At 38.3% G+C, this 17,287-nt stretch overlaps 1 protein-coding gene across 7 annotated transcripts in view; it reads left to right on the forward strand.

Moving 5' to 3' along the window:
• The window catches only part of EFR3A (EFR3 homolog A), an 88,059-nt gene that overhangs the window by 20,792 nt on the left and 49,980 nt on the right, over window positions 1-17,287 (forward strand). For all 7 annotated transcript variants that reach the window (XM_075023972.1, XM_075023971.1, XM_075023974.1 and 4 more), the window contains 4 exons: window positions 835-911; window positions 2,730-2,857; window positions 4,539-4,689; window positions 15,621-15,742. In XM_075023972.1, coding sequence (XP_074880073.1) covers window positions 835-911; window positions 2,730-2,857; window positions 4,539-4,689; window positions 15,621-15,742 — 478 coding nt within the window. The remainder of the gene's footprint in view (window positions 1-834; window positions 912-2,729; window positions 2,858-4,538; window positions 4,690-15,620; window positions 15,743-17,287) is intronic.

Below are 17,287 nucleotides of genomic sequence, written 5' to 3' on the forward strand. Positions count from 1 at the left end.
TTCCTTGGGAATAAATCTGCACTGATAAAACAATTGGACAGATATCTAGAAACATTTTTCAGGTTTTTTTTTTGTACTTAGTTTTTACTTCAAGTAAACTGGAATTATTCCAAAGTTCTAGTAGTCCTGAATGCTAGAAAAAACAAACCGTAGTTTGTAGGTTTCTATCTTGTTAGAGCAGGCATTATGACTCTTTTTAAATTAATAAAATTAAAAATTACATCTATTGTTCTGATTATCTTTATATGAGTACAGTATTAGTAGGAGAGTAGAAATGAGGTAAGAAAAATACCTTTCTTCACTTCAAGTGACTGTCTCTTGTTTGATGCCTAGTAAAATAGTGGGATAATGAAGGGAGAGCTTGTTTTGTATATTGTGCTTTCTATTGCTTTATATGGTTGCCTGAAAACAGAAGATTTTGTAGTTGACTTTTTTTTGTAGAAGAGTGAACATAATGCATGTTTAGATATGTTTTGAAATTATCATTCAGAATTAAGATAAAACAGCAAATGAAGTAGCCTTGGTTTTAACATTACTAAATTTTGAAATGTCTTGATTTTTCTGCATGTTTTTAAGTATGGCTGGATGACAGGTGCATTTCTAGTACCCAGGTTGCTTGCATATTTTCTCATGTGTTACATTATAATAGTAGTTTTGCTTATTTGACTTCTCAGTCATTTTCAATTACCTTAATTTGGCTTTATTGCTGATAGTAACAAGCAGCTGAGTTCACTGTATCTTCTTCCTCCTTGCCTGTCAGCTAGTCTCTTCAAATGAAAATACCGGAGTTCCTAAAACTTAATTCTAAATTCTGTTGGGTGAATCTCTCTGCAGGAGTGTGCTGTTGCTGTGCTGCTTTGAGACCTCGCTACAAGCGTCTGGTAGATAACATATTTCCTGAAGATCCAAAAGTGAGTGTTGACTTTAAAACTTTAAGGAATTGGCATTTGAAAAATTGTGGTTAGTAACTAATTTTAGCAATTTAGCAATTTTTTTTCTTTTCTGTTTTAACATTTTACAGTAAATTCTGCTTTAGCACTTCATAGCTTTAATAGAGGTTAGCAGAATAATTTAGCTGGAAAAGAACCTCTGCAGATCATCTGAGCTAATTCCCTTTTCAAAGCAGGGCTGTGCATATTGAAGAGTGAAGTTAGTGTGTTTTGTGCAGAGAAATAGAGATTTAATTAAACAGAGTATTCTGCAGCAGAGGTAGCACTTAACTTCATAACTGCTTAGAACCACAAATACGTGTTTTGTTATGGTTGCAGGTGTGAACATTTTCTATTTTTCTACAAGATTTTAATTTTCTTGACATACTCTTGACATATTGACTGTGTAAGTTTTTATAGTTCTGGTAGACTGTGATCCAAAATGTTTTTTTGTTGTTGTTTTTTAATTTCTCCAGTTATTCATACACAGTCTTTTCATTTCACTGGAACAGTCTTGGAGCTATATTAAGGCCTAGCTCTTAGTCTCTGTGAAAATAAATAACTTCTGTGTTATCATTTAGTAATGCCTATATCTATACATAATCATGTGATGGTTCAGACAGATCAGGAGCTTATGTTTCTGCTGCTGTATTTTTTTTCAATGTGTTGCCAGATTTTGTTATCTTCTTTATAGTAGAAGTAAGCAGAACAGTCGGCACAGCATTTGTATAATATTTGGTTTATTCTTAGAAAGTACGTGGGCTTTTCTTTAAAATGTGTTGTTACTGAGTGCTAGTTACTATGTAAATGTATGTTTCTGGCTTCAGAGGAAATGTTTTCTGTGTATACAGTATGTTGAAAGCATGGAACAGTATGGTTTTATAGATTCATTTGTTTTAATCTACTTGTGTGATGCAGGTGTAGAAACACCTGGGATTGCTACAGTTGTTGTTTTATAGCTTTAATCTCACTCAGTAGCTCTGAGCTGGCACTCCTTAGTTTCTGCTTTGTGAATATACATTGGCTCAGTGCAGGACACAAGCCAGTCCATGATGTTTCACTGAATTACAGGCCTTTTCTAAAGTTTGAGAAGACTTTCTTGATAAAATACATTAATTAATAATGAGTGTGTTAAAAGCTTCGAAGTTATTTATTTGAAAAAGATAATGTTTTTGTGAACAAGCAAAAAAAGACAAAAAGCCTTATCCTTCTTACCTAATAGTTCTAATTATAACCTCATCTGAGGAGATCCATATCACAGTTCATGTTGGAACTAATAAGTTAATCTTGTTCTAACAATTAGCCTTCAGGTATCCTGTATGTCAGCCTTGTCCAAGATGTGACACTGAAGAAATAAAATATTTAAACTACAATCTAAAACATTTAACCTACAAACTTGTTTGTATACAGTGTCAAAGTTATGCATCTAATATACTTTGGGGGGGAGGATGGGAAAAGAAAAAAAAAATTACATTGTACTGGTAGGGAAAAGGTGTCTTAGAACTGGTGACATATATCACTAAATACCCTCTTTTGAAATACCTGTTCCCCACCAAAAAAAAGATGGGGGAAGGTAGTTGCTTCCTTTCTTTAAAAAATATTTTACTTAGTTTTTTATGTTGCTGATTTTTGCAGCTAAGCTATGGAGTTTTGCTCAAAAGCTTGGTTTTTTTTTTTTTCCCAGTACCTTGTTCCCATCTTAATGGCTCAGATCTTTAAACGTTGAGGAGACAAAAGGAAAAACACCTCAAAAGCTTTATACCTTCAGTGAACTTTTATATTTTGTATGTCTGTTTTTAGGATGGTCTTGTTAAGGCTGATATGGAGAAGCTGACTTTCTATGCGGTTTCTGCACCAGAAAAGCTCGATCGAATTGGTGCTTACCTAGCAGAGAGACTGAGCAGAGATGTTGTCAGACATCGCTATGGGTAAGGAAATAAGTCACAGCATTAAAAATAGATGCTGACATGTAGCTGCATTTCGTCATGTTTGTTCTGATCACATTTTGGAGGCAAGACAGACCCGGTCTCTTTGTAGTGAGTTAACCTTGTCTGGCTGCCAGGTGCTCACGCAGCCACTCTTCTTGCTCCTCCTCCTCAGCCTGATGGAGGAGAAAATGAGATGAAAAGCTCATGGGTTGAGATGACAGGGTCATCGCTCAGCAATTACCATCATGGGCAAAAAAGACTCAACTTGGGAAAGATTAAATTTATTGCCAATTAATAACAGAGTGGGATAGTGAGAAATAAAAATAAAGCTAAAACCATCTTCCCTTCAGCCCCCCTTCTGCCCAGGCTCAACTTCACTCCTGACTCCCTTACCTCCTCCCCCTGGCAAAGCACAGGGGGATGGGGAATGGGGGTTGCAGTCAGCTCGTAACATCTTGTCTCTGCTGCTCGTTCCTCCTCATGCTCTTCCCCTGCTCCGGTGTTGGGTCCCTCCCACGGCAGACAGTCCTTCAAGAACTGCTCCAGGATGGGCCCTTTTTATGGGATGCAGTCCTTCAGGAATGGACTGCTGCAGCATGGATCCCTCACAGGTCCTGCCAGAAAAGCTGCTCCTGCATGGTGTCCTCTCCATACGGCTGCAGCTCCTGCCAGGAGCCTGCTCCAGCGGGGCCCTTCCAGCTTCCTTCAGGGCATATCCACCTGCTCCAGCGTGAGGTCCTCCTCGGTCTGCAGCGTGGATATCTGCTCCCCCGTGGTCCTCCATGGGCGCTACCAGTGTCGATGAGGGCTCGGCTTTGGGAAGCGGTGGGTCTGTCTTGGAGATGGCTGTGTCTGACGTGGGGACAGCTCCTGGTATCTTCTCACAGAAGCCACCCCTGCAGCCCCCCTTGCTACCAAAACCTTGCCATGTAAACCCAATACACCTTTGAATGTCATTCAGCATAGTGGGAATTGGGGATATCTTTCTTTTTAGCCCTTTTGGCTAAATTGTATTTAAATGGGAACTTTAAAACTGTCATACTCTAAGTCCTTTATGAGCTATAAATTTTAAAGAACGTAGAGTCAGAAGAGGGAGAAGATTTTAAAGAATGTGCAAGTGGAGTAGGAAAATACTGAGTCTAAGAAGTGGCAGGAGTTGGAAAGAAAGGCAGCATCCATCATTTTTGGCCTTCATGTTGTCAAAAGCTATTTTTATAACTTTATGGAATGTGTAAATGGCTGGTTTTTTGGGTAATTAATTTTGTTGACTGCTTTTCTTTACTCTTTTTCGTTTACTTCGCATGTTGCCTGACTGTGCAGGAGCATGGATAAGTTGCTGACTTTCCATGCTGAGGTTTGGATAGACAGAGATCTGTAGACTAGAAAGCTGGGATTTATAATTGAAAATAAAATGTGCTGGGAAAGATAATTGAACCATATTTACTCTTGTTACCAAGTATTATGACACCCCTTCTAAAAACACTCATTCCCCTCCCCCCCCGCAAAAAAAAAACAACCCAAAACAGGAAATACCAATAACTTCAATTTTTATACAGTGGGAAATACGTGCCTTCCATTCTTTCTTTTCTAACTTTTTTAGTAATAAGGACCTAAATTGAGCTAACTCAGGTAATGATAAATGTAGCACATCTTTATGTGAGTCTCTCTAATTAATTTTCAGGTATGTTTTAATTGCCATGGAGGCATTGGACCAACTTCTAATGGCTTGCCATTCTCAAAGCATAAAACCGTTTGTCGAAAGTTTCCTTCATATGGTGGCCAAGCTTCTGGAATCAGGCGAACCAAAGCTGCAAGTTCTTGGAACTAATTCTGTGAGTAAAGATACTAAATGAAATCAGAATAAAGTTCTGCTTATTTGCTATGGGAAAGTAGTTTCAGAAGTCGCAAAGTATCTGCCAGTTAACATGAATTGAGAAGATTCTGTATGTGGCAGGGTATACAGTTTGGGCCTAAACACAGACCAGATACCATCTGGAGGCAGAAAAGCTGTTGCCTTTCAGTCTCTAAAATTCCTTTGATGGCTGGGCTCATCTCCTGTAGAAATAACTCCTTTTAGAAGGAACAGGAAAGTTGTTCTGTGAGTTCATATTTTTGAATCTTTAAACACACCTCCTGGAGCCATTGTATAGGTAAGATGGTGTTTTCCTTGCTCTCCAGCAATGAGAGCCATGGTGTGAGAAGGAGGAAATCCCATCCTTCTCCACAGCACTGACACTACACAGAAAGATTCCTCTTAGCTGAAAAGTAGTCAGGAGGCGAAAGCCTTCAGTATTATAACCTCACCATCTTACTAGCTTAAATATTTCAGGATTCAGATCCAGGCTTAAAGGGCATAACTAAAAGTGTCAAAATGAAGACCTGGAGATCTAGTTTTCCAAATAGTGATGGGTGCAATCAGTATTATAGTTCTGTCATACTTCCTTTCTAAACATTGTATTTCCCAGCTAGTACAATAGGAATCTCATAAATTCCAGGATTGTGATGTAGACTGTTTTCACTTAGAGTGATTGCTTTTACATGGGTAAAGAAGTAATGCTTGCATTTCGTGTATGTTGCCATTGTTAGCAGTGGGAGGGTTCTTTGTGTATTCTGTAAAACTGTTGGGCTTTCCTTTCTTTGAGCATGATTTCCGGTTGATGGAATTAAATGGAGTTGCAGTTCAGAGAAACATGAAGGTGTAGTACAGTGGCACTACTCTGGAGTAGAATTTCTTATTATGGTGCAATGCAGAGAGTTCTTGCTCTGATGTAGGGGGTGAGTGTCCCCTTGTGCCCCAAACTAGCAGGGCAGCTTCACTGAGGGTAATAAGTTATTTATTTATTTTTAGATATCTTTGAGCCAGCCTACCCTGCTTCTTTTGATTTCTTTGTATAATAATGCCTGGGCAAGACCTTTTAGGGAAATAGTGTTGGAATTTATTTCCTGGGCTGCCAAATGGCAAGATGCACATCACTTTCCAGTTGTTTAAAATCCATGGTGGCAAACAGTTACTGCCAACCTCCACTTTGATTTACAAGGCACATGTCACTTCCAAACGAATGTTATTGAGCACAATTCCACCTTATGGTAATCTGTTTGATATCCCTGTCAGTTCCTAATGAAGTCTTTTATGAGCAAAGCAGATTAATGGACTTCCTAAATTAGGAGATAATTCGTGTTTGTCTGTTGTAAAACTCACTAACCAAAAATAATTACGTTTTCCTAAATAAGATGTCAAATTCTGTGAGGAGAGTGAATCTATACGGCTCTTCAACAGTATTCCAAAAGCTAATTTTAGCCTAATTATGCTAATTTCCCTAGGTGCCTTCTATAGTCAGTGGAGAGAAAAGACAGAGTCTTTTTGTGTCAAGAGGAGCAAGGTGTATTGGTACTGACAGCTTGTCTGTTACCAAGGACACTGACCTACTGTGTTCTTAAATAAATTTTGTTGGACATGGAGAAAGTTTATCATCACATTTAGCCTTTTTTAGTTTTTCCTCTCCTCCCGAGAGAAATAAATAAGTAAACAAACAAAAAAAAACCAAAAAGAGTAGAGATGGTAGAGTGACTGAATAATCTTTCATGTGCTTTAGTTATTCTAGTGTACCGCTTTGGAGTGGAAACTGGTATTGTCTGGAAGAGAATAATAAATTGCATGTGAAGTAAACATCTTTAAACTGGTGAAAAGTGAAGCAACCTTTGGAAAAGTTTCCATAATATTTTTAGGTTAAACTCAGTTTCAGGCCAGTACAAATTCATCGTCTGCTTACACTTAAAAAGATATGGGGTATGATTGTGGCTATAAGTAGATCTTGATTATTTTCCATCCCAAAACTGACTTTCAGAGCTTCACTGGGACACAAAGGCAGTGATATCTTTCAAGTAAGGTTCAACTGTCTTGAGTTGTAGGGGTGTTTTTCAGCCTCACAAGCAGATTTTGTTTCAGCTGTGGGGACTCTTGTGATTGCTCAGAAGTTAGGGTTTCAAAGGAAACATCTGTGTACTGAGTGACTCCGAGTAGTTTAAAGTCTCGGAAAGATCTGGAAGCTCCCACTGTCTTCCAAGGTTTTTTCCTTGAATTCCAAATATCTGGGTTTGGATGCAGAACTTACTCTACTTGGCGGTCTGTCTTACAAAAAAACCAAAGGTTTCATTCAGCTGTTTGACTTCTTAAATTCTTCTTGAAGTTAAACTTCATTTTTAAGTTGATTTACTTCTAAAAAGCAAATCTGAAGATTACTGTATTAGAAAAACAACTGTTTGTTTTTCATTTATGTACTTTTATGCTTGATCTTCAGGTTACATGTAATTATGTACATAATTATGACTTTTACATGTTACATTTGTAAATTATGTTAACTTATTTCCTACAGCAGCAATGATTTTTTTATAACATAATTGTAAATCTACTTATATAGGCAGATACTTGAAAACAGGTGAAATTTGATAGTGGATATGTTGAATCGTTTTCTGGGTTTTTTTTTTTAAGTAGACCAGATTTCAAATTGGCAGTGTCTATGAAGTTCAAAATGTCTTCTTCTATCATGGAAGATATTTTTATTAACCATGTGCTAGGATAGCATATGCTGGTGAGGAAACTGAAAAACTGTGGTGGGAAAGTGAGATTTCCCTGGCTTAAGTATTGCAGAATCTGGAGGCTGATTGCAGTAAGCTTTTACTTAGAAGCTTACGGCAATACTAAATTTCTCACCCTAACCATTTTGCAGAATTTCAGTAGCTGAATATCATGTAAAACATCTTTATCTCTTATGTACAAATGATTAAATGTTTTGCTTAGATCCATAGTAGTTATATTACTAGGATAGAATGAATTAATTATACTTGTTTTTCCTGTCATGGTGTGAACACCTTTAAAATCTTTGAACTTGTAAAAATTTTGGGGGATGGGATAATTTTTTAAAATATTTTTAATTTTCTGTCAATTTTTTTTAGAGAGGGTCCAGAAAAATTATTTAGTGAGCAGTTGATCAAAACCAATGAGATGCATAATTTAGTAAAACTTTCATCTTAAACTGTGATGACAAAACTCAGTTGAATACAACACGTTTTAAGGTAATACGGAATGTTGATGGGGTGAATTCTTCTTTGTATTTTGATCGTAAAACATTGGTTTTCCATCTGAAAAGAGCAGATACATGTAGAACCCAGTATTACCACGTTTTAAATTATTTGCCACAAATGCTTTCTTTAGTTGATAGGGTGCTTCATTTTAGAAGGGCAGTTTCTTCTTAGGAGCAGTGAAATAATGATACCATCATTGACAGTGTTGAGCTTCCCGTGCATGAGGGGGTGACTGTTATTGCTAGTTGTCCTCATTTGTTATTTAAAAGAAGACAAGCAGTATCCCAAGTGGAAAAGTGACCAGTCAGTGCTTGATATAACAAGATTTTTGCATCTGTTAGAGTTGGCTTATAAAAGCAGTTGTTATTGGCAGACTTGAAGTGCATGTATATGTAAAAATAGTATAAAATGTCAACACTGTCAAATTAAGGAATGTCAGAATTGATATTCCCAGTAGAGTACTCAATTTGTTTGTCTTGCTTGTTTGTAGCATGCTAATCTGGAAGTATGGGATGCAAACTTATCTTTATTACAAGATGCTTCTTTCATTCCATGTACCAATACAGAATTATGTACTAGTAGTGATTTAATATACAATGAAGTATTTAATCTCTAGGATCCCTGCTCTATCTTTTTTTATAGGAGTTAAATATACAAAGAGACAGAATTACACAAAACATTCTTTCTCATCCTGTAGGTTGTTAAATTATCTTCTACATTCTATGTCTGCCCTTACTAGAATTTGAGTGATCCTAGATAAATCTCTTTAGGCAGTCATTTTAGGGTCATTCTCAGTTAAATATTGCTTCCCCCACCTCATGCTCGTTATCTCTGGTCTTGCAGTTTCATAGCCACACTAATAAGGCCCTGTAAGCCAACATATCATTACTGACTTTATTACACAACTGCACATGTGGTATTCAGGATAATTTTCATCCAAGTGGCATGAAGTAAAATAGATTGTGAAGCTATCCATCCTACTCCAATAAAACTCAAAATGAGAAGTGCAAGATGACCTTAACTATTAATAACTGAACTAAATGATCAATTCCTATTGCTGAGAACCTTACCTTGTTATTATTTATTGTGATCATTTTAATACTGTGTTTGTGACATTAATGCATGAATCCAGTGTTTGAAACGTTTCTATTTAGAAAAGTTGAAGCGTTTGTCCTTTTTGCATTTGTTTGAAGTGCATACATACATTCATGCACTTCTGATTAATGCTGTATTGTGTAGTGTCTAAGTGTCTCATGTTTATAGGATATCATGTCTTCCTATGTGACAGTTTCCTGAAATACAGTAGCTTTGTCTATAAAAGATGTTAACGATCAGTATCAGCACCCCCTTTCCCCTATCCGAAACATGAGAAAGTTGCAGGCTGTAGAAGACAGACTGAGGAGCTCAAATATAAAAAAAAATTACTGCTCAGATCCAGCCTACAGTTTTTGCAGGGAGATACTTTAAATAACATAACTCAAACTTAAATACAATGCATGCTGATTGTCTGTTTTTGAATTGCTGCAAAAACCTGACCTTCTTTAAAGACATCCAGGGTGCATTAAAAATTATGATTTTTCTCCTACTGTACTGTCTACGTAAGAGTGATAAGGCAGCATAAATATATAAGAAATTATGTCCTTAGGAATTTAGTTTGAGAACTTGCATGATTTACAGCACTTGCACAGTCTCTGTCTCCCTGGTAATATGATCCAACTTCCTTGACTCAGTCTGGAACAAACATCTTCTGAATAGATAATATGTTCCTTCTTTATTTCATGATAGATTTATACATTTTGATACTGATTGAATTTTGTTGGTTTTAAAATAAGATATTACCAATATAAGTTCCTTTTTGTACCTTCTGTATTGTACAAATAGAGAAGATGCTTGTACTGGTAAAAATTCCATAAATTACCAGTGGGTGATTGCAAGCATTTATTATGACTGAGTGACATGTTTACATCTATAAAAGCTTTGTACGAGGCAAGTGTTTAGACTTTCATGAGTTTTGTCCTTTTTTAGGTTGAATAATTTTTATATGTGAAGTATGCTTGAATATACCTTAGGTGCTTAGGAGTAAAATATTCTTTATTTAACAACAACAACAGCTTAAGACCACCACTGCTAAGAAAGGAGAAAGTATAGACTGTGTACTGTAAAAACTTAAATTTTCTATAATGAGATAGAGTTGTATAACTTCCTGAATGACAGTGGAACTCAAGACACTGTTATTGCAGTGAGCTTTCCTGTGGCCTAAATGTTCAGTCATCTGAATGCTAATCCTGGAATATGCTTCAGAAATGCTTTATGTTCAGTGAGTGAAATTGTTTTGTTATACACATGACGAAATAAAAAGACCTCACCCTTTCTGGACATTTTACTGTGTGTGCCATTTTGAGAGGTTTAACTTTTGGGTACTTTCTTCTCTGCTGCAAAGCTACGTCGTGCTAATATTAAATGCTAGATGATTTAATATTATCACGGCCACTCCCATTGTATTTTATGTTCTTTAAATGTCTTGCTTCTTTTCTTTTACATGCTTTTATGGAAGTTTGCTGGGTAAATCAATTGTAGACTTGAACACTTGAATGTCTGGAAAATACTAAGTTCATATTGATTTTTTTATTTTTTTTAATCCCTGGACTTTATGCTTTATTAAATTGTAAGGACTAGTTAGGTTCCTGTCTTAAAAAAAAAATAAAAATCTATTTCTGTTTTGAAATTAACAATTCCATGAAACAAACCAGTAAGACTTAAGACTGCTCTTCCATGTGGGTGGCAATGAAGCTGCAACACGTAGTCCAAAGGCGATCAAAAGAGCCTTCAGGGCCTTGGGATGGTTGGTAAGGGAATCTGGAGCACAGGTTGTTTCTTCCTCTCTCCTTCCAGTTGCAGGCAGCAACATGGGAAGAAACAGATGGGGCCAGTCTATTAATACATGGCTCTGTGGCTGGTGTCACCACCACAGTTTTGTGAGTCAAAAGGACCCCCTGGGAAACTGCCCTCAGGGACAAGGGAGCAGAACAGAGCTGGCAGATCTTTAAGATGCTTTCCATAGAGCGCCAGAGCTCTCGATCCCCAAGTGTAAGAAATCAGGCAAGGAAGGCAAGAGACTGGCATGGCTGAGTTGAGACCTGCTGGTCAAACTAAAGGGCAAGAAGGAAATGCACAGGCAGTGAAAGCAGGGACAGGTCTCCTGGGAAGAGCAGAGGGACGCTGCCTGGTTCTGTAGGGATGGTGTCAGGAAGGCCAAGGTGCATCTGGAGCAGAACTTGGCAGGGGATGCAAGAATAATAGGAAGGGCTTCGACAGGTATATAGAGGCAGGAAAGGAAGGTCAAAGAAAGTGTACCCGCCCTGATGAGCAAGACTGGCAAACCAGTAAGAAGGGATGAGGAGAAGGCTGAGGTACTCACCAGCTTTTTTGCCTCAATATTCCCTGGCAACCTCTCTTTCCACACCTCTTGAGTAGATGGACCGCAAGGCACGGACTGGGGGAGGAAAGTCCCTCCCACTGTAAGAGAGGATCAGGTTTGTAACCCCCTGAGAGGAACCTGAATATACAGAATTCTGTGGGACCTGACGTGATGCATCCCAGAGTCCAGAGGGAATTGGCTGATGTAGTTACCAAGCCACTCTCCATGATATTTGGAAAGTTATGGTAGTCAGGTGAAGTTCCTGGTGACTGGAAAAAAGGAAAACACTGCACCCATTTTTAAACAGAGTAGAAAGGAAGACCCTGTGAACTACTGACCAATCGGCCTCACCTCTGTGCCTGGGAAGATCATGGAACAGATTCTTCTAGAAGCTCTGCCGAGGCGCATGGAGGACAGGGAAGTGACTTAAGACAGCCAGCATGGCTTCACCAAGGGCAAGTCTTGCCTGACCAACCTAGTAGCCTTCTATGGTGGAGTGACTACTCCATGGACAAGGGAAGAACTATGAATGTCGTCTATCTGGACTTCTGTAAGGCCTTTGACATGGTCCCCCACAACATCTTTCTCTCTAAATTGGAGAGATATGGGTTTGATGGGTGGACTGTTCAGTGGATGAGGAATTAGCTGTATGGTCACACCCAGAGGGTAGTGGTCAACGTCTCAATGTCCAGATGGAGATCTGTGACAAGTGGTGTCCCTCAGGAGTCCATATTGGGACCAGTACTGTTTAATATCTTCATCAATGACATAGTGGGATTGAGTGCACCCTCAGCAAGTTTGCAGATGACACCAAGCTGAGTGGTGCAGTTGACACATCTGAGGGAAGGGATGCCATCCAGAGGGACATGGAGAAGCTCAAGAAGTGGACCCATGTGAACCTCACGAGGTTCAACAAGGACAAGTGCCAAGGTCCTGCACCTGGGTTGGGGCAACCCCTGGTATCAGTACAGGCTGAGGGATGAAGGGATTGAGAGCAGCCCTGTGGAGAAGGACTTGGGGGTGCTGGTGGGTGAAAAGCTAGTTGTGAGCCAGCAATGTGTGCTCACAGTCCAGAAGGCCAACCGTATCCTGGGCTGCATTAGAAGAAGTGTGGCCAGCATGTCGAGGGTGGTGATTCTCCCCCTGTTCTCCACTCTGGTGAGAACCCACCTGCAGTACTGCATCCAGCTCTGGAGTCCTCAGCACAGGAAAGACATGGACCTGTTGGTGGGTCCAGAGGAGGGCCACAAAAATGATCAGAGGGCTGGAATACCTCTGCTACAAGGACAGGCTGAGAGAGTTGGGGTTGTTCAGCCTGGAGAAGAGAAGGCTCCAGGGAGACCTTATAGTGGCCTTGCAGTACTTTATTAAGGGGGCCTATAAGAAAGATGGAGAGACTTTTTAGCAGGGCCTGTTGCAATAGTACAAGGGGCAATGGTTTTAAACTGAAAGAGTGTAGATTCAGACGAGATATAAGGAAGAAAGTTTTTACTGTGAGGGTGGTGAAATACTGGAGCAGGCTGCCCAGAGAGGTGGTAGATTCCCCATCCCTGGAAACATTCAAGGTCAGGTTGGACAGAGCTCCGAGCAACCTGACCTAGTAGAGTGTGTCCCTGCTCATTGCTGGGGGGTTGGACTAGGTGACCTTTAAAGGTCCCTTCCAACCCAAACCATTCTATGATTTAAAGCACTTTCTAGGGTCTATTGGGAAGGAAATGATATTTTTTATAAGCCACTGTATTGAAAAGAAAGTATGGTTGCTGTTTGTGTATTGTCTTTCAAACTGTGGCAGTAGACTATACAGAAGTGGTTTTGACTGTATGTCACTTTCTTATTACCTAACTATACAGGATATTCTCTACACAAGGTCGTGTAAAATAGACTAGTATTATACAGTTTTCCTCCATTTTCAGTAATGGCTGAGAATATAGTTTGTATCACTTTCAGCTGTGTCTCTAGCTTCCAGTGGGTGAACTGGTAGTGCAGTTGAAAGGGATAAGTGTTCTAGATAAAACAGAGAAAGGACTAAGAATAGAGTAGAAAGTGGTGATTTTTTTCTGAAATAACAGCTTTCACTTTCAGCTTGAGAACTACCTCAAAACCTTCACAAATCAGTATGCTGTAGATTATGCTAAAGTGCTTCAGGCTTGTCTAGGTGTTTGTGAGTAACGTGCTGACAAGAGCAGGTTCTATATCTTGGAAAGTATACAAGAAATGCCTCAGCCTGTGCTTAGTAATTGGTAAGAATAATACTGGGATGGGAAAAAGCAGAGGGATCTTAATGGGACATCTCTCTGCTTCAGGGCAGAACCAGCACTGTGTTAAACCTTTCTTGACAGCCTTTCCTTTCCCTTTTTTCTTCCCTCAGTAGTCTGTTCTTAAAACTGTCAGTGACGGAGAATTCAAAAGGTCTTTAGGCAGTCTGCTAGCTTTAGAAAGGAGGGTTTTTTTAATGGCTAACTTAGTTAGCCTTTGCTTCAGTGTAAGCCCATTATTGCTTTTCCTATTACCATTGGACAGAGAAAACCATTTATTTCTCTTCTTTTTTTTAGCTGTCTTCTGTACATTGTAAGACTAATATCTTTTAGGCAGCTCTAAAGGAGATAATTTAATGTCTTTCAGTCATTTTTAACAGGTGTTTATCTAAAGCTTTGCTCATCCCTTGAATAATTGAAGGACTGTATCAGTTAATCACCATCTTCAGCTGCGATGCTTCAGCTGGATGTGTACTTCATCTAATGGCTTATTAGTGCCAATTAGATGGCAAAAATTTCTTCATAGGTGTCATGGGTAATACAGATGTATCACAATATATTGTCTTCTTTTTCATGCCAGTATAGCAGTGTTGACTTTTGTTCAATGTGCAGTTTATTATAAACATAAGTTTCTTTTCTGCATTCAGCTGTGTCTGGCTGGTATTTGTACAGCTGTCTTAAAGTGGTATTTTGCATTTGTCATTCCTAAATTACTTCCTTGATTTTGCAGGTCCTATTTCCAGTTTGTTAAGCACCAGGCATCAAGTGTGCCTACAGTTCTGGCCAGCTTAGTGTTCTTTGAAAATTTGATGAGCCCACTCTGTCATTTAAGCGTCTAGTGAAACTCAACGACTACTGTATTCCAGACAGGCCCCTTCAGAAGTTCACTCAATACATTATTGTAGTTTGATGATTTACAAGTCTTTCTATATTTTTCTCAAACCCTTTTGCATCTATCTTATAAGGAGTGTTCTTTTGACAGTGTGTTCCTAGCTTCACTTTGAGAATTTTGTGTATTTTTTTGTGAACAGTGTCACTGAAGTTAAGATATGACAGATGCTGCTTCATCTGGATTCACAAAATCTATTTCTTTGTCACAGGAATAATCTAGGCTGGGTTGATGTGATTTGTTTTTGACAAATCCATGTTGACTGTTACTTACCCCTTCATTACTTTGTAGATGTTTTCAAATTGGATTTTTTTTTTTTTTTCAGAGTGTCTTTCTGTGAATGGAATTAAAATTGACTGGGTTATAATTCCCTGACTCCTCCTTTTTCCCTTTTGTAAAGATAGAATTGACAGGATGCCTCCAAGTTTATCTCACTTGAATTTTGATAAGTCAGAATGTTGCTAGTTAACCTCTACGTGACAGTGTACCATTTGATTGCTTGGACAACTACCTGAAAGGAGATTGTAGTGAGGTGGGAGTCAGTCTCTTCTCCCAAGTAACAAGCGATGGGGTGAGAGGAAACAGCCTCAAGTTGTGCCAGGGGAGGTTTAGATTGGATATTTGGAAAAATTTCTTCACTGAAAGAGTTGTCAAGCGTTGGAACAGGCTGCCCAGGAAGTAGTGGAGTCACCATCCCTGGAGGTATTTAAAAGATGTGTAGACATGGCACTTAGGGACATGGTTTAGTGGTGCACTTGGCAGTGCTAGGTTAACTCCATGTTCTCAGAGGTCTTTTCCAACCTGAATTATTCTATGGTTCTATGAATTGATGACACTCACTATTCAAGTGTTGGATGCTTCCATATTGTGTAGTATGTTGTATTTCATGCAGTTGCACCCTTTCATAATGATCTAAGTGAAGTTCTGGTGGAAAAGCTTTAAAAAGAAAACTCTCCAGTATAACTTTTTCTTCTCTGAAGTGAAATATTTAAGTATTGTCAAATCTGGATTCTTTCCTAATGCAATGTTTTATGTTACTTCTTAAATGAAGCTTAGTATTGATTATTTTCTTTTCAGAAATTGGTATGAAAAGCTTTTTTAATGTATTTCATTTTCCAGTTTGTCAAATTTGCCAACATTGAGGAAGACACACCTTCATATCACAGACGCTATGACTTCTTTGTGTCTCGATTCAGTGCCATGTGTCATTCATGTGACCACGATGCAGAAATACAAACAGAGTAAGTGCCGTTCTGTCTGTATTACAGAAAACTGTCTTAACATGTTAATATAGTCTGTAATACAGCTTTTATTATGATATTTGGTGGAATAGTTCATTCCATAAGAAGAAAATGAAAGTCTGACTTTTTATATAGCATTGAATATTGCAAATCTTAGATGGCTAGAACTCCTAGAATATTTAAGTGGAATTTTACCTGCATAATGCTTGCCAGATTGCATGGATTCTCTCCAGAAAAGCACTACTTATTACTGTAAATGTGTGCGAGTTGCATAACTCATTTGAGAAATTAATGGGGCTTATATGAATAGAAGAGCAAAAGCATATTTTGAGTCTGCTATTTGAGAATTACTCATTAAAAATTGAATTTTCATAGATGTCTGCAGTATGATACTGTGTGTGAAACTGAAATGCCTTCATGAATTAGTATTGCAAATTTTTACATTATTATGTAAGCTCAATTTTTTTTTTACTTCAGCTCCCCCTAGCGAAGTGTTCTTTATATGAACTGTCAATTGGTATTTAACTCCTGAGCATTTTAGAAAACTTAGGGCTTTTTAGATTCTATGGTTTGCATCTCTGTTTTACTCACCTTTTCTATTTCCATGCATTAAATTGTTCAGCCAACTACGAAAAATTCATGTGCTGAACATTTATTCAACCCTTTGGGTGTACTGCTGTTATGTTAGCTGCAATGCGTAAGGATTTTTCTTAGAAGTTTGCAGTTTCAAAAATCTGTGAACTGTATTTTCAAAAGAGTGAATACTGTGTACATCGCTTAGGGAAAAAAAGAAAACAAAACAAGGAATTCACTCCTCCTTTAGTTTTCTGGTTCATTCCTCCTTATTTTTCATAATTTGCTCCCATCTTATTTGTTGTACTATTGCTGTACATAGGGTTCTGCTCAAAAATTTGTCTCTAAAAAGGTTAGGATTAAATCTGCCTCCTGCTCCTGTACTTTTCCTCATGCTCCACCCTCTTTCCCTTTAGGAAGATTATTCCAGTGAATGGTTTTACACGATGAACCCCCATGAATTGGTTGGGGAAGGACTGAAGGGATGGTAAATAATACTTGGGGACGAAAGGGCAAAGGGGATGGAAACTTCTTAGGCAGGTGTCACTAATTAAGCTGGTGTATCCTGCAACTACCTCAGAACTTAGGCTTGTGTCAGGTACAGTGTATTTACCTGAAGCTGATGGTTGCAAATAGTATTCATAAATGTTTTAGTGAGCTTTTTGAGATTTTTGCCTTTTTGGCTTAGGGAAACTAAACCAGAAATGTTAAACTGATTACTTACTGTAAAATATTCCATAAGAGGTTAGGATATGAAGCTCAGCTCAGGATTTTTAGTACTACTTTCACTTCCATCGCTGCTTGCAAATGAGAGGTATCTTTAGTAATAAACTAGAACTTAGAATGAATTAAGAGAATAGTACATCCCCCATTCATCTATCAAGTACGATCTACCACTCATAAGGACACCCCAAAGTAAAATACTTCAAAGCTGTGATTGCTGTAGGAGTAAAAGAACTGTGCTAATCTTTT

Source organism: Buteo buteo, chromosome 3 (genome assembly GCF_964188355.1).
Source record: "Buteo buteo chromosome 3, bButBut1.hap1.1, whole genome shotgun sequence".
Lineage (NCBI taxonomy): Eukaryota > Metazoa > Chordata > Aves > Accipitriformes > Accipitridae > Buteo > Buteo buteo.